We start from the raw sequence: 24,697 nt of genomic DNA on the forward strand, positions 1-24,697 counted from the left end.
CAGTGAGCAGTTTGTTTGTTTAAATGTAATTTATTTTCAGCTTTAACTCCATATGTCTATGCTATAACGCTTTCCCCTGCAGCTGAGCGATATATCTGTGTATACTGTATATAGGGGATAATAATTAAACATGGGTAATTAGTGTGGATAGTTAAGGCTGGTTTTGCCACCTGACACACTGCCAGGTTTCCAGTTAGGGTCGAAGTGTTTCTTCAGAGGCTCCCAGCATTTGTAGTAGTTCTTGTCCAGACACTGGCACGTCTCGAGCCCCCACTTGGTCACCGCCATGCTGAAGGAGGACTCGAACATAAAGGACTGTGACAAAACCATGAGGGGAAGAAAAAGTTAATGTGAACCTGTTTAATTGCACACATGAAGGATTTCTCACAATAATCCCTGGGATTTACTTCTGACCAGATTTAGACACAGGTCTGACTCAAAATGTCTAGTTAGTTAGTGTAGGTGTGAAAAAGATAATAAAAAAAAAAATTGCACGGTTTAAAGTTTAAACTCCATCACGCCAGACCGTTGTTGATTATTTCTCTAACATAACAAAGCTAAGTGTTCTATTTCCTTATTTTTCCCTTTTTTTTTTTTTTTTTTAGCTTAACCCACACTCAGCATGATGGGATCCTTTCCTGTTCTAAGTGGTTGTACTTCCAGCATCTTATATAATGCAATTGATTAAGATATTAATGGTGAGATAAAGCTTCATAAAGCTCAGAAGCCTTCCAGCCAAGTGGTTCACAAAAGGGTTAATTTGCACACAAACTCCCCCTACTGGTCAAATAGTGTAAGACAAGCAGATGTGTTCATAGTTATTTTGCCAGTACTGTATGTGATCCTCTCAAAGCTGTCTTGCCCCAGGTTGGCATGGGAATTATACATGATTTTCATTAAACTATGCATTTTTCTATTGTGAGCACAAGATAATAGCCCATTTAAACAATCTGTTGTCTGCTCCTATTAACATGCTTGTGCTTGTTTGTAAATAGTGTTTGGGAGTTTCATGCCTGTTACATTTTGATCAATGTTCCATGGTACCAAAGTAACTCTCCTTTATTACATTAATATTTCATAATTTCTGTCATAGAAATGGGACTGGACAACGAAATGGGACTGGGACAGCGATGTTTTCCAACTGGGTCAATTTTACTAAAACGATAAAATAATACCAATAATAAGACATTATAGGTGCTAGTGGATGTGAGTCTGTCAGGATGTGATTACCTCTTTTCAAACTGAGGCAGTGTTACTGAAAAGAGGAGGGCAGTGCTTGTGCAACTGGTGGACACTTTTATTCACTCACTCATCTTTTATACCGCTTCATCCTGTATTCAGGGTCGTAGGGGGTGGAGCCTATCCCAGGAGCCTTGGGCACAAGGCAGGGATCACACTGAACAGGGTTCCAAACCATCACACCAATTAACCTAACCTGCATATCTTTGGTCTCTGGGAGGAAACTAGAGTACCCGAAGGAAACCCACCAAGCACGGGGAGCACATGCAAACTCCATGCACACAGGAATCGAACCTGGACCCTGGAGGTGCAAGGCGACAGTGCTAACCACTAGACCACCATGCCACCTACTTTTATTCATTTATATTTAAAAACAATACTTGGGCTTTTTTTTTGGCACAGACATTTACAAAATAAGACAGGGAACACAAACACAGCTAAAGACCCAAAATACTAAAGAAAATATACATCGGGAATATTATTCAGAAAAAAAACAGAGCTTGAGCTTCATATCCGTCAATACAACGGCGGCAAGATTCGAAATACTTCCTGAACTGCCAATCGCAATGAGGCTTCAAACGTCATTTATGTCGTCAGTCACTGTAAACAATACAAGCCTCGGAACGCGCTTCACTAAATAGTTCCTGAATTTCTCGACACACGCCTCGAAGCAGCAGCACAGTACGTCTCATCACCACGTCAAGGTATGTAGTGAATTTGTTTGGTTCAGATTGCTTCAACATAGCAAGAGTTATTACAAAAAAAATTTGGGTTTCTTTCAAGTGAATCACCCTGTATATGAGGTTTGTATCAGGCAGTCACATGGCGCCCCCTTGTGGTGTGAAAATAAGTGATCGAGTAACTAAATTTAACTAAGATGAGACCGTCGTAGTGTTTAAGAAAAGTAAAAAAGGTCCGATTCACAGGTAAGAAACAACTGATGATTGATTGATTGATTGGATTTAAGGTTTGCTTTTACTTGAAATAAAAAATGGAATATAATAGTAGCTAATCAGTAGGGATGGGAATCACCAGAGACTATACGATACAAGGTTATCACGATACCTTGATGGTGATTCGATCTGCATTGCGAATCTGTAAGCATCACGATTTTATAAATAACACGATTCAAACAAACTTGGCGAATAATTTACTCCGACCACACAGGGCGCTGTGCTGTCTGTTTACAGAGCACCACCTGTAGTATTAAAAAGGAACTGCAACGTTTGCATGGAAATCACTAAACTGCAAGTTTTCAACAGAAATCTTTGGCTTGAACCGATCGCCCACAAACGTCAGCAGTAAGCTCAGACCTCACATCACCACTGACATCACAGTAGTACATTGTTTTTTCCCCAAATTAGCATAATTTTTTTTCGAATTAGGAGCGATGTTCCTGCAGGTTTTTATTACATATTGTTTGTGTATGAAGCCTGATGAATTTGGTTGCACAGCATTGTGTTTTATTTATCCGACGTCCCTCAAAGCTCCTGCATCACCATCTCATCATCTGCCGTGCTGCCAACATCAAATTTATTCCTTCTTACGATGTTACGACGATAATATGATGATAATCTAACAGATGCTAAAAAAGTAAGAGAGTCTTAATTCTGTTCGTTCTTGAACATGAAATTGTGATTGATGTGGCTTTGAGGCTCTCAGTAAGTTGTTTTGAGGGCCTTAAATGTTCAATAAACCTATTAATTTCCCATAATGTCAGTGTACAAAAAGCTAAGGAAAAATAAAGGACCATCAAAAGATTTAAAATGTGGTCAGAGCAGAAGTCTGGGCCAAAATGTGATCATTTGGTGGACGAGAAATAAAGCTTGAAGAACTTGAAGATGCTGGTAGAGAAGTCAGAGCTCTACATGTAGCAGGGTGAGGAGAGGGGTCTTGTCTACATTCCTGCTCACAGGTCTAGGATTTACTCATAGAACTGATGGTGTGTGTGTGTGTGTGTGTGTGTGTGTGTGTGCGCGCGGGTACCATGGTTCCCTCAGCGACTCTCTCGGGTTTGAGCTTGGCCGTGCTGTTCTTCTCGAAGCAGTCGGCATCGGGGCCGTGAGGGATCATTATGCTGTGCAGACTCGCTCCTCCAGGCTGGAAACCTTCCTCCTTCGCCTCATAGTGACCCTTAATCAAACCCATGAACTCGCTCATGCAGTTCCCTTAAACACACACAGGGGGGAGTGTAACACCACAACAAGTGTAAGACTGGATGTTCACGATAAAGACACTAAACAGTGCGATTTTATTATCCTTAATTTCTGGAGGAGGATCTCTAGAGTCTGAGATTTTTTACGCAGCAATGCAAAAAATAAGACTATTCTAATAATGGTTATGTTTCTGGACGAATACACAATGCTGTAGAGGTTTTCACCTTTGTGTTCAAATATCTTTTTTGGTCCATTTTATATCAGCAATATCGTAGACAAACAGCAGCTCAGTCGTGGATGTCTGATGATAATTCTCATGAAGGTGACCCAAGATTCTCGCTCTCAGACTTACTGTGATAGTACGGGGGTCTGAAGGTGTGATCCGCGACTCCCCAGCGTGGTGGAAAGATGACAAAGTCAGCAATGGCGACACCGGGCCGAGTGGATTTGGCCGTCAGGACAGTAAAAATGGACGGATCCTGAAAGAAAAGGGCGTCAGAAATGGAGTAATGTGGAGGGGGTTAACATCATGTACGCATATATGACGTCCAGATGGAGGATAATGATATAATTTATAAACGTGTCTATAGATGAAAGTGGATTATGGGTAAGTTTAAAGCCATAATTCATAAACATGTAAAACAAAAATCATTCCATCAGCAGTATCAAACTCATTCTAGTGACTTTACACTCGGTCCAATATCAAGTGTCCCAGTGTCCGAGACAGATATGAAGAAGATATATTTATACTGATATGATGATATACTACACACCCAATATTAATCAATCAGGTCCGTCAATTAATGGTTGATTTTTTTGATAATTACACTATTTCTAATTTCACCTTCTCACCTCGTTCTACTGAACTGATACAGTCATGTGAGTTTCTCCTTTATGATGTCACATTACTTTAGAGGGATCTGTGTTCAATTTCTAATACTTAAAATACATTCCTATCCTGTTCACTAGTGTTCCTAGTAAACAAGCACGAGAAGATGTTTTTGACAGGCCTTTTATTGAAAAAAAAAATAATAATCTGCATAAGGGTGTCTCCCACATGCCATAAACTGAAATATAAAAGCATATGAAGCACAGAAGAGGTCATTGAGTGCAGCAGATAGATTGTTGTTAGTAGCTAATTATGTTGCCCCCTAGTGGTAACACAGAGGAACTTATTTATTAATTTTTTTCAATAAAAGGCCTGTCAAAAAATCCTCTCGTGCTAGTTTACTAGGCATACTAGTGAAAAGTATAAAAATGTTAAGTATTTTAAGTATTTAAATTTTTTTTTAATGGTAAGCCAAATGAAAATCATTTGAATCATTTTTATTCTTTATTTATTCATCACAAATTAGTTCTCCACAATCTCCATTTCGTTCAATACAAGTGTTGCTCACTGTCAGATTTCTCTATTCTAATTCTATTCACATCTTTAAGATTTTAATTTGAATGCCCCTTGTATTTTACTCACAGCGTGATCGAACGCGACGCAGTTGATGACCATGAAGTTCTCCAGGTTGTATTTGTAGGGGGTGTAGTTTCCGTGCCACGCCACCACGTTAAAGGGGGAAAAGTCCTGCAAAGCACAAACATTTAAAGACATCTAAATGACCTCGATGTACTGTACACGCCTCAGGACAGAAAACCTTGCCATGCCGAAGGCCCGGGTCCGATTCATCAAAGCCCAAACCCCAGGCACTGGGTGCAGAGCCGCTCCCGAGCCCGGGTTGCATCAGGAAGGGCATCTTGTGCCAAGGTGTGAGCTCCGTGGCGACCCCTTTTTGGGATCAGCCAACATACCAACAACAACATTTGTTTATCGTTCCATAGACTTTGTTCATTTTTCTTTATTCTGTCATTCATTAATGAAAAAAATAAACCTTTGTATGTCATTTTCTATGTCTGTCTCTCTCTTCCATCTTTTCTTTCTCCCATTTTCTTCTCTTGTTTTAAATTTCTTCTTCCACTCTTTCATTATTTCATTTTGTTTTTATTCCATGTTCTCACTCTTCATAATTGTTTCTCATTCTCTTTTTCTCAATTTCTCTCTTATATAATCTCTTTTCTTTGTCTTTCCACACATTTTTCTGCTCTTAATATTTTTTATATTAATATTTAATATTGTTTTCTAAATCTTTTTAATTGTCTTTCTCTCTCTCTTTTTATTCTCTCTCACCCTTTCTTTGTTTATGCTGCTTTTTATACATTTCCTGTCTTATCATTTTTTTCTTGTCATCTGTCAATTTCTTTCCTTTTTATTTCCTTTTATTATTTTGTTTATTTGTTTTTCTTTCTTTCTTTCTTATTGATCCTTAAAGCCTTTCTTTCCTTAATTTTTCCTCCAATTTTTTCCTTCCTTTTTGTTTGTTTGTTTTTTCTTTCACTTTTTTTTCTTTTCTTTCCTGCCTTCTTGCTTGTTAATAATTCCCATGTGACCATATTCCCCAAATGTTGTGTGTGTATAACCCATGTTTTGCCCCACTGCCTGTACGGTTTTAAAACATTTGAAACAGTTATTACTTTATTTTTCTTAACATCCAGTTAATGCTCAGAGTAAAACTTTCTTTCTCTGTCCTTTTTTTTTTTTTTTTTTTACAAACTTCTTCAATTTTCCTGCCAGGAATGAAATTGTGAAGTGGTATTATAGTGGAGATATTTCTTCATTGTGATTGTTAAAAAGAAAAGAAGAAGAAGAAGAAAAAAGGCAGCAATTTTATAAAGTCCTCTGCTGAAAATGTTGCCGTGAAGAGACAGTGAATGGTGGCTGTAAAATCAATATAATTCATTACAGCCAAGACTACCTGCAGACCTGACCCTCGTTCTCCACACACACACACACACACACACACAGAATAAACACACACACGCACAGAATAAACACAAACAAACCCAAATAAATACACCTTTAAAGAGCCGTGTATGTTCCTCTTTTTCTTTTTACAGTTACATACACTCTCACAAAGACATTCTCTCCTCACACCCTGGGAGCTTCCTGGACCCTGAGGTTTGTAATCTCACAGACATTACTGCTTGCAGGATAACTCCACCAGACTTGATTAAAACAGAGAAAAAAACACTCATACACACAAAACACAAACAGATTGGCCCAGTCAAGCAAATAATAAGTTAATTCGAGCAATTTTAGCGCTCAGCTGGAGAGCAGAACAGCGGGACGAGACAGCAGCGTCTCCCTCGAGACAACGTCCAACAACCTCATCTCTGTTTCGGGGAAGGAGAGGAGTTTTGTCTCACAAATAATAATAATAATAATAATAATAATAATAACAATAATAATAATTAGTCCCATGCCATAATATCTGATGTAGTATTGTAATGAAGAACAATCATATCCGTCTGGATGGTAAATAAATTTTGCCCATCGCACGTCGATCCAATTACACTCACAACAGGAAGCTCGCGGAAATCATTTCCACAGAAAATATCCTGATAGGAACGCTTGACTCAGGAAAGAGTTTCCAGATGGAAGGGTTTACGCAGTGAAAACGCTGACGATTCTGACGTTCTCTAATTAAACATAATTATAACCTTAGGATTAGGGTATATTAGATACTTGCTGATCCTAATTATTATTATTATTATTATTATTATTATTATTGTTGTTGTTGTTGTCTTTCTTATAATAAAAATAATAATAATAATACTCTTCTGTAACATCTGGATTATATATATTCATTATGATGATTTTATAACATGTAGAGTTACCAGCCTCAGAAATCACCAATTAACAGCACCGCAGCTGTTTGTAACAAAGCTGTTCTTTTGTTCTTTTGTTAGATTATATATAGTAACTCTAAACTAATGGTCTTGCTTGTCGCTTCATGAGAGACAGTTTCATCATGTACTTGATGGGTTTTGCAAATGAACTCAACATTACTGTTCTTGCAAGAATTGTTCCAGAATAGCTGACCTTCGTGTCTTAAAATAACAACTGACTCCGGTTGATACTTAATGACCTCATGCCATATTGTTATTTCATAGTTTTGAAAAAAATCCAATATTGTTCTAGAATGTAGGAAATAAATACACACTTGTGTCCAAAACTTTTGTGTATGTACAGTATATCATCAAATAATGTATTTCTTTTTATTTATTTATTTTAATATTTTTTGTATTATTTATAAATAATAATAATAATAATAGTATATTATATTTCTATGAGTATATTTAATTTTTAATGAATACTTTCAACAAAATGTATGTTTTTATATTTATATAGCGGTTATGATGAAATCAAATTATTTTTTTCTAAATCTAATATTTTTTAAACTGATGTGGTTTTAATGTGGTGGTCAGAATTAGTTTTTCTGATCATTAATATTTTTTTTTATTCAAACTGATGCTGATGATGTCACATGAGGCCGACCAATCAGCATCATTACTTCCAATTTGCCCCACATGCACACCGTAGAGCTACTGTAGAGTCCTTACTTTTTTATTCCTTAATTTTCTTCATCTTTTTCTTTTACAAACATTAGCCTACTTATTTTTATTTCTTTGTTCTCATTCCTTTTTACTTTCTTTTAAACCTTTTCTTTTCCTTACCTTTAATTTTGTTTCTATTGGCCTACCTCACACACTTTCCTTCCTTCCTTAATTTATTCTTTTCTTTCTTTCTTTCTTTCTTTCTTTCTTACTTTTTCATTCATTCTTTTTAAGAAAAGGTCCAATAAACACAATTGTAAATAATAATAATAATTTAAATAGCTGATCTTAGTCAAATTTGTCATATAAATAATTATGTCATCTAATGAAGAAATTAGCCTTTAATCTTAAAAAAATGATAAATGTGTACCTGAAAAAAAAAACTCACACTTACATATAACATATATATGCTATATTTCTACAATAAATTTATATTTCTTTTTTTAATTACTGCAGTAGTACGAAAGCCTCATTTCCTGCAGTTGATGACTAAAGCATTTTTCTGAAACCTGTTACACTTACACTTATCTAACAACATTTTTGTTTGTAACTACAGACTTTGAGATATCATGCCTGATGATATACAGTACTAATAACGTACCTGCAGAGAGGAGAAGAGTTTCCCCTGGTACTTGCTGATGATGGTGTAACCCGTGGCTACGGTTCGATCCTCAAACCAAGCCACAGGAGTCAGATAGTCTCTGGGATTAGCGAGTCCATTAGCTCCTGAAATACAGGCACAGGAAATATTTTAAAAGATCTTTAAAAACATACTGTATGTAATCAGAGAAAAGAACGACAGGATGGAAGTGATACCTATGGGTCCGAGGTCTGGCAGCTCGAAGTGAGCACCATAGACCTCCAGGATATAACCTCTGGTCTCGCCAAACACATCCACACTGAAACGCATCCCTTGCTAAAGAATAACCAAGAGTATAGAAGAATGAAGTAATTTTTGTAAAGATACTATGTGAAAAAAACATTGTTGTGAAAGTGAGCTGTTTCCATAGAAACAATAATCTATTTATAAACAATTATGTATTAGTTGAAGCCGGTTATTTTCAACTGCATTTCTGTCTGAGAGGATAATGAATCACCATCTGACCAATCAGGAACCAGGACTCAGAAGGAGGACATTTCTACACATCTGACCTGAATGACGCAGATCTCTTTCGGCTCCACCATCATCTTCCCAAACTCGGTGGTGACCAAGATTTCACCTTTTTGCGGCACTAAAATAGACATCGGTACAACAAACATCAGGATTAACACAACACCCACCCAGCAGTGAAGAAGAGCAAACACAACACAACTGCATTGTGGGAACGTACCAATAAGGAAATCACCATCCGAGTTCTGGACGCACCTAGAAATCAAAACAGGAGGGAAATGTTAGTGCTGTACTGCATAAGTGTTTATCGTGGGACCAAACACCAAGGCTGATGCATAATTACTGCTTTTCTTATGACTTTTGATGGATTTTTTCAAAATTCCAATTCAAGTCAAGCTCAGATCATTTATACTCACTAGGTTGTTGAGGTTTTAAGTATTTATTGTCATGCATTACTCACAGGAACCTCTTCCCTCAGAGCAGCAAGGATATTAACCCACATGGGCAAATGAGGCATATTTGCATATTTTGGCAGTTTTAATAGGACAAAACACTGGTTTGTTTGCTTTAATATAAAATATACCCTTCTGTTTTTAGTGCTGAAATCTATAAAAGGCCTTTTTCTATACCAACATATGAACATTGAAACGAAGCTGGTTTTATTGTTCTACAGTGCCGTTCACTGTCAGACTTTGATAAATTTCATTTAGTTTTATTATTAGTATACTTTTATTGGCACTGGACTGTACACTCTAAGTTTATTATTATACTTGAATACTTTTTAATACATTTTTATACAGTACCTACATATGGAAGATATAACTACAGCCCTCTCTTTCTCTCTCTCTTTCTCTCTCTAGTATAAAGATATATATGTAGAGAGTATAGTAGGACTGTATTGTAGATACAATACAGTACTCCCCCCACCTAACTTTTTAACATTTTGCTTATAAAGCGATGAAAAAACAGACGATCAGGCCGGTGATTAATATACTGCTAATGCTGCAGTAAACACTGACTTGTCAATCATAGAGGTGTTGCAGGTGTAGATGTGGATGGCGATTCCATTGCGGGATTTCGAGTCTCCAGCACCACAGATTGTGTGCAGACCCTAAAAAAAATCATTTCATTTCAGCACACACACACACACACATCGCAATGTGTTTGAGCCACAAGAGGGAAGCATTTGACTGAAACATACCGCTACGAAGTCCACCTTCTTCTCCAGCGCTTTAGTGATGGTAAACGGCTTCCAGCGAAGCTTTCATGGTGGGAAACAATCAGTAAAAACAGAGTCATGAAAAAATACAGAGAAAACAAACCGAAGCAAATTACTGGGATGCTTTAATTACCTGGTTGGGATCAGGTTCCACCTCATTCCAGTCCTCAGTGAGGTTTCCACAGGTGATGGGAGTGAAGGGTTTGTGCTGAACAGAAGGTAGAATACGGTACAGCCAGCTGTAAACACACACACATGCACACACACACACACACACACACACTTGTCATTCATTCTGAAAATTACCTTACCAAAGCAATCATGTTTAAATAAAACTGTTCATGGATTAGTTTTTTAACGAAGCAAAAAGTTCTGCGTCTAATTTATCTCAGTTTGTGATTAATGAGATAAACGCCATACATTTGAACCAATCCTGTTCTTTATGCAAATTACTATCTCTGGGCTCCCAAAATATGAGTCACAATATGATTTATAACCAGTGTCAAAAGAGAAACCCAGAATCCCCTCTTCTGTTTTATTCTTTTTCTTTATACATTAATATTACGAGCTCCACCAACTGTAACGATGACATCTTTTATTTTGTTTGTAATACAGGTTTAAAAAAGTACATCTTTGGAAACACATGAGACTAGATTGAAGACTGCATGTGCTATATTATATCTCCACTTGTTCTTCAGCGATATTACCTTGTTATTAATATTGACTCAGATTTCCAATAATAAGCAGAAACCAAAATGTTATCACACAAAAATTGTACAATAACATAATACCTAAAAAACTTTATAGGCAGAATCTGCTTGCTTGTCTTTTTTTTATCTAGCTAGCTACAGTGAAGACACTGACTCTGCAATCCAACTCATGTTCAGACTGGCTAGAGATTATGGAGTAATAGAGTACTAAATAGTCATGTGATTTGATACCTCACTGGGTGTTGAGACGTTCCAATGATAATTTGAGATGTATATTCAATTTAAAGAAACATAATAAATATATTTATGATCCTACGTTCAAGCCTTTATGATATCTTGCATAATATATACAAACTATTTTGTTGATATACCTCCTCTTATTGGTTCCTCGTGGACAAGTGAAGGCTGAGCCTGAGAGCTGCTCAGCATACAGTCCGTACGGACACACCTGCGGATTGTTCTGGAAAGAAACATTTGATTTGTATAGCACCACCAACTTGACAGAACCTAAGGTCTAGATCCACACAGAAAAGCATCAAATTCATGTTCAGCAATGGCCATGTCACAGTTCTTCCATTAGGAAGTGGGTGGGACCAAAGAAAAAAGGTTTAGTGACCAGGAACGCAACTTCAACAACATCAACAGCTCCTGAAAATTACTGATATACATGAAATACTGAACATACAAATGGAATGAACATACAATTGCTATGATTTCTATTGTTTCAGAAGAGTCAAATTATTGTCCTACATTTTAGTCAGGAAAAAAAACATGAATGCCGGGGTAGATCACTTAAATGATTGATGAAGTTGCATTTGGTTCCCCTATGAGCCACAAGAACTTGTATACTCAGGAAAATGTATTGGGATTCATGTTTGTTTCTAAATAAACATTAAATGCACACACAAAATATTTTTTTTAATGTTTAAGCTTTTTTTTTCTCATTTTTTACATATAAGCAGTGTGGATAAGGAAGTTACCTGTCCTTCGGGTAGAGCCCCGGGACAGCGAGGATCCTCAGAGGAGAACTCATTTCCAAAACCGCTCAAATACTAAAGAGAAATAGTAAAAATTGAATGTTGAGTTGAGAAAATAATTTTGTTATCATACAAACTATTGTTTTTAGCGTGTGTGTGTGTGTGTGTGGAAGAGGGGGGGGGGTGCAGGGCCAGGGGGCAGTGGTGATTTGCAGTAGATTTGAGCTGAGTCATGCTGGATGTGCAGTTTTAAAGTGGACAAAGTGCACCAGAGGAGTTAAAAGAATCCAGAATCTCCACGTCTGTTTTACTCTTTTCCTTTATTCATTAATATTACAAACGACACTAACTATAACAATGGCACTTAAGTTTGAAATAGCACACACACATGAAACTGCATGTGCTCTATTAGTCTTTCTCTCCATGTTGAGAGATTACAGTTTTAGCTACTTTTAGATAGTTTTTTTATGTCAACATATAACAAAACTTGCAAATATAAATAAATACACGATTAAAATTAATGCATGAGATATTCTGCATAGTGCAAACTTTCAAACATGACACAAAACTATTGCAACTTTAAAAGTTAATAACTTACATATACACCTAACTACTACATATATAACTATATAGAAAATTATATATAATAGTTATATAAAGCCATAATAAAGCAACACATAAGCTGTATATGCATGTGTGTGTGTGTGTGTGTGTGTATGTGTATATATACAGCTTATGTGTTGCTTTATTGTTGTTATACACATATAAGCTTTGATATGTTGATAAGTTTTTCTTTTCCTTAAGTGTACAAACATTTTTTGACTGACAAAGCAACTTTGCAAATTGTGTGTCTGTGTGTGTATATATATACAGCTTATGTGTTGCTTTATTGCATTCTGTACTGAGCTGAAAGTTTAGCGCGAGCTCACAACATCTGGGCAGCTGCTGTTTTTCCTGCGCTCTGATTGGCTGACCAGGAACGCCCCTGCCAAATCCTTTACACAAATCATACGGAACATCTAACACGCACACACAAACACACACACACATCGCTATTATATTGTGATTAATGTTCAGCGTGAGCGCGTGACTTACCTTTAATCCGGCCATCGCGCGCTCGTTCAGATGAAAAGTCGCTAAACTTCACAAAGAAGCAAAAACAGGGAGTTAGTTTACCAGCCTGAGACTCTGTCCCACCTCACATCAGCCCCAGAGACACAGAGAGAGACAGAGAGAGAGAGAGAGAAAGAGGCTGCAGGAGAGAGAGGCTGATTTTAAGCTTTTTCTCAATATGGGTTTAATTAAGCCTGAGCCTGCTGGTGACGTCATCAGCTGTAGAGTGGGTGGAGACGTCAGATGGTCACAGGTTAGAGGTGTGCAAATAAAGGGCTTTACCAATATCAAAGATAAACTCCATGCACAGGACAGCACTGGATCAGTGTCACGTCCCATGAGAATTTTTTTTATTTATGATTTAAACTTCTTTACAAGTCGACAAAAAAGCATGTGCAGTTACAAATTAGTGTCCAGTTATAGTTACAAAAAACAAAAAGTGTATTTAAATACTTTTGAAAGTGAAAAAAAGTGTAACTAATCTGCATTTATTTCTGATTCCAACAAATATTCCTGCGTGTAAATCTGATGCCGCTCCAAACCCCTCTGTCCTGGAGACGTCAGAAAGCTCGAGGTGGTGTCAAAAAGTTTCAAGATTAGCTCTGAGATTATTACATCCTCTGTCAGACGCCTTAAAACCCGGCAGTTGAGTTCACTACTGACGGTCTGAGGCACATTTTGGAAAAATATGATGAGCATGCACTCGGTCGAGCTGCGGACCTGCCTCACCTTTATCGTTCATGGAGAAGATGAGTTCTTCCACTGTGAAGACTGTTGCTTCATCTCATGCACTGTTGCTTCATTTCATGCACTGTTGCTCATTAAGGAACAGTGAAGACTGTTGCTTCATCACCCATACACAAGTTTCGTCACGGGTAATGATCCTCGACGTGAAGGACAGGTTATGGAAGTTCTTGGCAGACTCCGACGCAATGTTCCTTCTGGTGATGAACAGAGCAGCAACATGGTGCATGTTCAAATCACACATGAGGATCACCTGGACTGTTCAGTATGACACACCAACAACGGCAGGAATGTTCTAGATTGTTCTCCAGCAATCATCATGCACAAGTTGCCAAAGGGTTTTGACATATACAGGGGTTGAGCTCGTCAAAGGTCTTCCTGATCTTTTGTCATCTTCCAGTGATGTTCTACAGCGCTTAAAGCACAAGTGCCACTCAAAACACCTTAAACGACTCGTCACATCGTCACCGTGAACTTGCCGAATCCTGTCAAATGTCTCTGTGGCAGGTTTGTGAAGTTTCACGCAGAATTTCACGTTCGCTCTTTGTTCTAACTCAATGCCTATGATGAAATTACAGACATGGTAACGCACTTGGTCAGAAGAGCACCAGTAGCACAATTACATGTGTACACAGGACGATGTCTTTTGGCACACTGACTTATAAAGGTCGGTGCTGCCTGTGACTGTGCGTGCAGCCTTGTGTTGTCATCTCTTGGTGTGTTACAAAACTAGTCTCCAAAACTTCTGTTTTTTTCTCAAAACATCACAGTGTGAACATCACAAATTACATGGAATCTGATCTGTTACTTTATGATTTGGATCATGGCCATATGTTGTCCCATATCAGATACCAGGCTGGATGTTTTCCATTGCAACTTCAGTGTGAATGGTTAAATTGGAAATGATGTGATTAATATGTCGAACCAACTCAACGTTCATTATACTGTACTATCACATTAGGAAATATGAAGAATGATGTCTATTGAAGGAGTATTTTGGTGTTGGGATAGTGCTGTAAACATCTGTAGTGATTTTGCTGTACAAGCAAAATTAACAGATGCATATCGTAACCATGTCTAAAGAAATAACCATACTTAAAAAAAAAGGCTGAGTAAAACCTGTCTGTGCTGCCCGAATAAAAGCTATATAAAGCGGCTGTACATATTTAAAAGCAAATTGTAAAGCAAACCAAAGAAATGGCAAATTACTGTGGCCTTTTTATACTGAGCCTGAACAAAATTACATGACACATTTTTAAGAGTAAGATCTGTTCAGATTTATGTCCGATACAAGTCAGATTAAAAATAGATTTAGAAACAAGATGTTTAACAAAAAAGTGTTGGCTTAAAGAGAGAAATGAGAGAGGCTATAGAGGGAGTCACTGTTTACAGCTGCTATAAGTATAAGGTAAGTCAGAACAGAAACTGAGAATGTTCTACAACATTAAGCTTTTATAAATTTAATTTAAAGCATGATGTGCCATTTTATTATTAAAATTTAGTTTTAATTATTGTCAAATATCTTTAGCAATAAAGCACTTTGTGATGTGCTGTTATGGAAAATAATCCGCTTTATGGTGGAACACTAACTCCGCGTCTTCCCACTTGATGAGATCATCTCACCGGCGAGCGTTTGCAGGGTGTTGCACAAATTTCTGAACATCTTTAATTGTATGAGCTGAAAAACATCAAAGCATCCTGCATGATCAGTAAAAGCACTCACATTTCAGCACCGCTTGCACAATACAGAACTTTTTTCTAAGCACTTAGTGCGTATGATTTCCTCCAGTCTGTATGCACGAATCTAATAGTCAGAATTGTTATTACGCCTCAAACCATCAACCACATGCATCACGTCCACTGCGGTACACGATCCTCAATCCAGTACCGTTCAGTTCTGTTTCAGCTCTTGGCCAGGTAATCAGCAGCTCTTCAGGCCATGATTGCCTGGTCCATGTGTATCAGGAGCTGGAACCTGGTCTGGAACTGAACTTCTGCTGGTTATTCATTGAATTTCCCCTGCTGTGCTTTATTTATGCCTTTCATCATCATGCAGAATCAATTTCACTCCTTCATTCTCCCCACACTTTGCCCTTCGTGCCCTTCCTCTCGTTGTGTTCAGAGGTAAATGGGTCATTTGAGGAAAAGGGAGGAGGGTGGGGGAAGGAGACACCATTTTATTTTCAGAAAGAGAAATTTCAAACAATTTTTCTCTGCGGTTTTTGAATGGCTTCTGGAAAGAGACACTTTGATGGGACATTGTATTGTGCAATCTCAGCCTGTAAAGAGATTTTCTTAAACATGTTTTGGGTGATGTGTCAGATCTGTTGGAGAAATGTGGAATATTTATTTAAAAATAAAAGTAATGCAACTAAAATGACTAGAAAAGCACTTTGGGTCTTGTCTACACCAAAAAGTAACTAATCATGCATTTACCAAAAAAAAAAAAAAGAAGAAGAAAAAGAAAGAAAGAAAATATAATCCAGTATATGTTCCTCCTTTTTTGAAAAACAAGAACAATAATTATACACTTCAGCATCATTATGTGACTAGCTACATAATTTTATGTTTGTATAACATGCACAGCTATCACATCTGCCTAAAGTGTATATTAATACATGTATTTCTTTTCACCTTTATTTTTTTAAATTGTTGTTTCTAAAATTTACACGTTTTACACTTAATAATGTTAAATAGCATCAAGAAGCAACCAAACACATAAAAAAATATTCCCACACACATTATATTACACACCTGAGAGTAATTTAATCTTATTTAGTTAATATTACAATTATTAAAGTTATTAAGACGATTCACATAAAATTGGAATGAATATCCATTAAATTAAAAAAATTCCATAAACATAAAGTCAAATCATTTAATTGTTGGAGATGATAAAAATCTGTATATTTTACTTTTATAAATCTGCTATTTACATTATATTTGCTTTTATTCTGTATGACAATGCAACACTTTGAAAATAATATTTGCATTAAACAGATAAAAAACTGTTCTTTATTTGGTTTAGGTTGATATAAGCTGAATATTTTTAATAGAGTGTTTAATACCGTGCATGTCACTGTTTTTTGGGAGGATGGAGAACACACAGTCTTTATACACTGACCCACAGCCATCACATTTGTTCCACTGAGGCAGGAAGAAACCCCGAGTGAAGCGTGCAGCTGCATCCAGTCCCCCGCTGGCCTGCAGTTTACAGCCTGTCCTCAAAAGCTTAATGACGGAAAATATCTCCAGCCAGTCTATGGAAATTGATCTGCACCTCAGGGGGAGAAAAATGACTGCATTAATTTTTTTTTTCAAACATATATAGGATACGCTGCACTGTTCATCGTCTGGAGGGAAATGAAATTCGGAGCTGTGATAGGCCTCGGGATCGGCCAGAGCAATCCGATACGAGCCCCGAGCACACCTCCATCATCTGAACAAAACTACACGCTGATAAATAGGCTGGAAATAAACCTCCTGGATGGCTTGCTTTTCTATCAGATCAGGGGCTTAGATTGGAGTCCTGCCATGAAGATCGGATATAGATATCACACATGAGACGACGGAGACGCTGGGTCTGTAGAGGAAGAGAACGTTCAGTGCAAGTGAAAGACAGATGGAGAAAACAAGTTCCGAGCCTTTTGTTGTTGTTGTTCTTTATCCCTGAGCCTTAGTGCCAAGGACACCAAAATGATCAAATAGTTTTGGAGATATTCTCACTTTAAGTTTGAAAACTTTTTTGGTGATTCATCCTGTACTAGTCTCTTCCAGTTAAAAGCTCCAGAATATCTAGCTCTCCTGACCTCGGGGTGTGAGGACGTGTCTCGTTCCTGCAGACTATTACTGAAATAAATAGTTGAGATTTGAACTCCATAGAACTCCATAATAATAGAACTCCATAATCATCATTAAGGCCGGACGCCATCTTCCTGTGAAGTGGTGAGAGCTCGACACGTCATCACCACGACTTCCTGTTTCAAAAGGAAACACGTCAACGTAGAGAATCAAATCCCAGCACAGTCAATTCGAAGGTTTAACATAAAGAGTTTGTCTTTGCGCTATTACTTAAAATGGCTCTAATGACTCTAATAACTCTGGAAGGTTCTTCCTCCGCATGTCACTTATTGTGTGCACTCACCTCCTACCACAGCGGCATCGCCACCACCTCCACTTACTTCTGATTAGATTTGCAGGGACGTCCACTATAGCCTTTTAAAATGAAGTGCAGGCGGCCTTTCGGAGTGGACTCACTCACTCACACACTCACGCGGGGGCTGTAATGTTATGCAAATGCAATAATACGGAGATAAAGACTGTTGCAGCACACCATGCTCTAGTGGTTCAAGCCCTGGTGGATCCTCTGAGCTCACGCTAATGAGGAAGGAATTATTCCAGAGTCATTAAACAGCGCCCTCGCTGACATCTCTCCCCTCCATCGCCCACTCCGGCCATTAAAGCACTGTATACACACACACACACACACACACACACACACACAGATTTGTCTTACTGTTCTTCTGAGGACCTTCCACTTTATCGTCAGTAGCCCAAAGGGAACAATTCAACTCTTTTAGATTTCCTCATGAGGACCAACAGAATCTCCTCAAAGGTCAAACCTGTAAGAGATTCCTGCTCTTTTGGGAAAAAAATTGTTCCTCACTAAGATATAAAAGCATGCATACACATGCACATGCACACACACACACACACACACACACACACTCCTACTTTCTTACACATCAGAATGTCACCAAATAGAAAATTACACACTCCTCCCACGGAGAAAATTGCTTCAGAATCGTTTGGTTATACAGATGCATTTTGTAAAAAAAAAAAAAAAAGAAAAGAAAAAAAAAAACACAAATAGACACATGCATGAACACTCATACGCACACACACACATGCACACAAGTATAATTACTTGCGATGGAGATTACATTGTCACAGTAACATTAGACAAAATGACAAGAAAGCAAAAACACTAAACTGGAGGATTTTATAGAAGTGATAAAAGCAAGAGCAGCTATAATCCGCTCTCAGATGTAAAGGTGCCTCACTCTACTCGTCCTTCTTGTTAGGATGCTACCATTAAGCTCACATGTTTTACTTTTAGTATGCATGTGTGTGTGTGTGTGTGTGTGTGTGTGTGTGTGTGTGTGTGTGTGTGTGTGTGTGTGTGTGTGTGTGTTTTACATTTGCAAATATCATAAGGTGCAAAACATGAGTTTAAAGACCAAAGCCTTCACTCTAATTCAATGTAGCAGGAGAGAGTACAGACTGGTACCTTTACCTTTAGTGTGTTTGATGTACAGAGGGAATGACACTCGTTTCAGATTTGAAAACGGCTTCCGGAGTCATTCATGTTCTCTTCAATCCTCTATGGAGAGAAAACTGTAAGTAAGGAACGTGAAAAGAGAAACAGAAGCACGCTGAACGAAGTCACGTCAATCAGGAGGCCTGAGTGGGACTCGAGCGTGACCTCGACATCCACACAGAATTTACTTCCCTGACTTCCTCACGGCAGGAGCACCACACACCTGGACACACAACAGGAATAAATCCAATATAGATTGCACAGCTTCTCTAAATTCCCCTCCGCACCCCTACCGAGCCGATCAGACCCTCGACCAGAGACCGTAACGTTTTCCTATCGGTGAATGTCTCTGAAGATCTACACAGGCAAGCCCCCCGAGTCTCCGGGTCACCACGGACCTAATGGTGTCCTCTGCTTTATCCTCTATGAAATCCCCCGGCTGCACCGCTGCGCTTAACAGAAATTAAATTTGTAGCTGCTCTCACACAGGCAAACTTCAATCGTCCACATGGAGAACCAAATTAAAGCGTCCGTACGCAATTCTGAAAACCGAACCCCATTTTCACTGCGAAAAAATAAATATGATTAGAGTGAGACAGGGCATCCGGCTGAGCACTGAGACAAACAGAGAGAGACAGAATAAAATAAATGGCTTCACACAGAGGGCTGGACTCACAGGAGCAATGCAGCCATTACTGTCACAGCAAAACACCTGAACGGCTATTTCCGAGCCACGCAGGAAGCTAATTTCATTTGAGATGAAGTCCTCGAGGGACAGCTGGACAGGATTCCTGATCTACAGCTGGAGAAAAGGACACACCGACAAGTCCGGGCCTTGATAAACATCATATCATGTAAACTGTTCACTGAGCTCACCTTTAATCTACAAGAGCTACAGGAAATGTTTCTGCTTTGATCCACTAGATGGCAGTAAAACCTCTGTTTAAAAAATATATATTTTCCAATACTACAGTACAATTTTTTTGTTTATCAGATACATTTGTTTTTTTTATTTTAGATGCTTTGATTTGCCGAGGTGTTTTTTATATAATATGTTATATTAATATCTTACACAAATATCTTCTACACGAGATGCTTATCAATTTTCTCTTAAATTTAAATATTTCTATAGCCCATGATACAGTATATATACAGTATCTTACGATGCTCCCTATTGTATTATTATTTAATATATAATTAAACAATACATCTTTATGTTAAATACTAAAACTACAGTAAAATCCGGAATTATTGGCACCTTTTAGGAAAATGAGCAAAGAATAATTTCCATAATGAGTAAATATAGCTACATGCACATTTCCCTAACTTTAAATCCACCTCAAATTTTCGTCTATTTTCTATATAGAGCTTTCTTTTTCAAACATAATATTTTGTAGTTTGCTACTTAATTCATGAAGAATTACGGCACTGAGACTGTACACGTGGTACCTTTTCTAAAATCTATTAATATTAATAAATTTTTATTTATAGATAATGTTTCTACATATCTGTCTCTTTAGTCTTAGATAACAGGCATTTCACATGTTTGCTAAAACTGAAATTTCTTAGAGTTTTATTTATTTACTGTAACCCTTTCCTCCTTTTCTACAAAACACTTCAATATTCTGTAAAGAAAAGAGAGAAAAAAGGATGTCCTTGTGTACAAACACAGTGGGGGTAAAGAATAAATTCAGGATAACTCATGTTTAAAATATATATTTTTTAATCAGCCAAAATAAATAGCTAACATTCAGATAAAAATCATCCAATGTTTTTGCAAACATAAATAGTCAACAACCAGATAATACTGATTTATGTTGCTGACCAAAATGACAGATAATATAGAATTATAGGAAATAGTCAAGACCGAATTTTTTTTTATGTTGCATGATTCAAATTCAGAATATTTAAGGTAATGTTATTTATTATAATTATTATTTTAGAGTTTAAATTGATAAATTGTTTATTGAAATCTCTCGCCTTTTTTGTTCTTATTTGGGGATTTTGCTTTTAAAAATCCCCAAATTGTCATGATTCTTGAGACCAGTCAAAAATCATGACCATGTTCACATCTTGTAAGATCTTTAATTTTAATTAAAATTAAAACAGCCTTAATTTGACAGTAGACATATACAGTATGGTGGACACTAAACAATCTTTACGGATTTAAAAAATAATAATAATAATTGCCGCGTGAGCTTTTTGTGGAAATTTTAATTATTATGAATATTCTAGGCCATGTCTCCTCTAACAGGTTCTAATCAATGTTAATAAAATTTTATCCTCTTCCGTCTTTTAAAAAAAAGTTGATTAGTCTTTTATATTTTTTTAAAATATGAATATCTTCTAAATGCCATCTGCTTCATTGTGTCGTTTTCAGCAATTTACATAAAACTCAGACAAGGTCAAATAGCAGCGAAGTCCCTCATTTACTCTAATCAGCTTTCATTTGCATGCGCGCGATATTGACGCTAAGTGAATAAGCGGATTCTCCCGATTCGAGGGGAGAAGCGATTTATTATTATCATTTTTAATATATATATAATTTTTTCAGGAGCTCAGAAGAAGCATCATTTGCATGCATTACTTTGATTAAGTTAATAAAGGACCGCAGTTCTCCATGAAAAAAAAACAAGAAGACGACTCTGTTCCGCGCCTCTAATCAATAAAGGCCAATGAACGCACGAGAACGCGCACACGCACGCACACGTGCACGGAGCTGTTTGTCCCGGTGCTGCTGCTGCTGCTGGTGCTGGTGGTTTGATGGTGAGGGGTCACCGCGCGAGCGCGCACCGGGTCACCTGTAAAGCTTTATTATAATGAGCGCAAAATAAAGAAAGAGCAGAAAAATGCGTCGTGACCCTGAGTAACCCCGGGGCCATTCCTCGCCTCGCGCTCCCGGAGTCGATATGAATGCTGGAGCTTTAATCTACAGAAAGCGCATATACATGTATGAAATGATGCGCAAAAATGCAATCTCGGGAAACTTCCAGCGGCCATTCTGCACAGCGCCGCGTTTCAGATTACTGAGAAAATGAGGCAGAAGCTGTGGTGCTGCTGCTGGTGAGGATGGTGGTGGTGATGGTGGGGGGAAAGAACAAAATAAATCTGTCACCTTCTTGAGGTCAAGCCCACTTATATAAAAGATAAATGCTCAAACTTTTATTTATGTGCTGTAAATAAATCTAACCATATTACTTTCAAAACTTATTACGAAATGCATAAGTCATATCTAAACTTGTGTAATGGACAATATTGGCAGAACGTTGGTGGAATGGTTAGCACTGTCACCTCCCAGTGTTGAGGGTTCGATTTCCACCTCAGGGTCTGTGTGCATAGCGTTTGCATGTTCTCCCCGGGCTTGGTGGGTTTCCTCCCACAGTCCAAAGACATGCAGATTAGGCTAAATGATGTTCCCAAATTGCCCGTAACATGTGAACGTTGACCAGGGGTCCTTCAACTGTCATTAAATAGGAATAAATACAATGAGAATAAATACAATGGTAATTACCACCGGCCTCCACAGTCCCTAGGTGGACTTAAGAGGGTACAAGATTGATGGATGGATGGAATGGCCAATATCGTGCTCTATATAAGCTAAGTATGTAATCACACTTGGACGATGCGGTGTGTGTGTGTGTGTGTGTGTGGTATCTGGCTCCAGGATGTTAGCAGCAGATCCTTGTGTTTGTGGTCCATGGATTAGACTTGTTTTCCACAGACACTTGATCAGAGGGATTCAGAGACCAAGTCAAAAAATGAGGCCTGACCTAAATGATTTTTTCAGTGTGTCAGGGAATATTATCCTGCTGGAAGAGGCCACTTACCATTAGGGAACGCTTCTTTCATTAAATGGTCTGCAGCAGGTGGTACGTGTCAAAGTAACATTCACATGAACAACAGGACTCAAGGTTTCCCTTAGAGCAGAACTTTTCCCAAAGAATCACACTGTCTCCATTAGTTCACCTTCTTCCCATAGTGCATCCTGGTGCCAACTCTTCCCTAGGTGAGTTACACACATACATCCTGGTGCCATCCTGTTTACTTTATACATTTTCTATTTGATTATATTTTCTATTGCAACTTTGTACATTGTAGATTTTTTCTGTACACTTAAGCCAAATTTTTACGTTTTAAAATATACGTTTCTCTCAGCCCAATTCTTTCTTGTAGTAAAATCCTTCTAGCTTTCTGTCTTTTTGCTCCACTCCACCTTTCTTTTTTTAGGTCATGAACAGTCATATAGGCATTTCATATTGTGCATTGTCATGTTCATGACAAATAAAATTAGAATTTGAGTTTGAGACACACGTGGCTGTCCATAGGACATATATGATGTGATTCTTCAGACCAAGCCACTTTCTTCCATTGTGCCGTGGTCCAGTACTGACGCTCACATGCTCATTGTAGGAGTTTTGGTGGTGTATTCGGTCTCCTTCCTATCAGAACTTCTTCTTTGGGATCAGACCAAACAAACTAGCCTTTACTCACCATCCACATAAATGACTCTTGAATGATCATGACCCTATCTCTAGTTCACCTGATTTTTTCTTGGAGCACTATTGGTAAATACTTACCTACTGGGAACACCCAACAAGTGGAGATTTTAAGTTGCTATGACCCAGTCGTCTAGTCATCTTTGGGCAAAATCCCTCTGATCCTCACCCTTTTCTCTCTATATAAAAGAGACCTCCATTTTTCAGGCTTTCAACACATCGACTTTAAGAGCTACCTAATATATCCCAACTCTGCCAGGTGCCACTGTAATGAAAATCAGTGTGATTATGACTGATGAGAATATAGGTTTGGCTTACAAAAGTTGATAATAAGTGGTTATTTGTGTTACTGTAGCCTTCCTGAATCCTGACTTGTTTATTAGCAATAAACAGGAAATGTATCCAAACACAAACAAGGCTTCCAGACTGGGAGACATGCATTCATGCAGTTATTCAATCGTGTTGCAGCAGCACAATTCATTAAATGATACAGCTACAGATCAAGAGTTTCAGTTAACGTTCATATCAAACATCGGAGTAGGTAAAACTTTCTCTGTGATTTTGTCCAGGACCTGCTTGCTGGTTTGAATATTTGAGAAATGCCTTGTTGCTGACAGAGAGGATACACTAACTCCAATAATAACTCTTTACAACCATGATGAGCAGAAAAGCATCTCCGGACACACAACACATCCACTCTTGATGCTACAAGAGAGCACTCTTTAAACAGTTTGCCTCGCCCAAACAGCTGCAAACTGAGGAATGAGCATCCATACCTAGAGCATGTATGAAATGTCATGAGAAAGAAATAGTTGTCAGTACTTTAGATTAGATCAGCTTTGACTTTTAACAAGTTCCTGACTCCTGGAGGACCCCATATATTAGAGGCTTAAATTTGGTTATATACTTAATCCAATGATCAATCAGCACTTTCTGAAACAGAATTTTAGTCTATAGGGAAAATCTTTCTCCAGTGTTAGAAAATGCCTCTTATGTCCTCATGCTGTGTGGGGTAGCTGGACGTGTTCAGATGCTCAGACAATTATTAGACAGTTAAATAAATAAACGAGCTTCGCTGGGGGAGTCTTTGAGGAAAGGGTGATCTTGGGTTTAAATGTTTGAGTCATCCTCTTTTTTCCTGAACAAATTGAAATTATCGAGTCAGTTGA

General features: G+C 37.9%; 1 protein-coding gene across 1 annotated transcript; it reads right to left on the reverse strand.

Moving 5' to 3' along the window:
* Nucleotides 1–16: 16 nt before the first annotated feature.
* On the reverse strand, nt 17–13,116 carry hgd (homogentisate 1,2-dioxygenase). The gene is made up of 14 exons (XM_053488356.1): nt 12,951–13,116; nt 11,859–11,930; nt 11,250–11,338; nt 10,302–10,407; nt 10,151–10,210; nt 9,969–10,060; nt 9,170–9,204; nt 8,991–9,070; nt 8,655–8,754; nt 8,440–8,564; nt 4,867–4,971; nt 3,748–3,874; nt 3,226–3,407; nt 17–315 (listed from the first exon to the last, which is right to left on the reverse strand). The coding sequence occupies exons 1-14, from the start codon at nt 12,963–12,965 to the stop codon at nt 139–141; spliced, it is 1,365 nt and encodes a 454-aa protein (XP_053344331.1). The 5' UTR covers nt 12,966–13,116; the 3' UTR covers nt 17–138.
* Nucleotides 13,117–24,697: the final 11,581 nt, after the last annotated feature.

This window comes from Clarias gariepinus, chromosome 26 (assembly GCF_024256425.1).
Source record: "Clarias gariepinus isolate MV-2021 ecotype Netherlands chromosome 26, CGAR_prim_01v2, whole genome shotgun sequence".
In the NCBI taxonomy this organism is placed as follows: Eukaryota; Metazoa; Chordata; class Actinopteri; order Siluriformes; family Clariidae; genus Clarias; species Clarias gariepinus.

Coding starts and splice junctions, on each gene's coding strand:
- hgd (XM_053488356.1), bottom strand. Junction 9,205..9,968: donor AACACCTCTATGATTGACAA/GTCAGTGTTTAC, acceptor TTTGATTTCTAG/GTGCGTCCAGAACTCGGATG. Junction 8,565..8,654: donor GCCAGACCTCGGACCCATAG/GTATCACTTCCA, acceptor CCTGTATTTCAG/GAGCTAATGGACTCGCTAAT.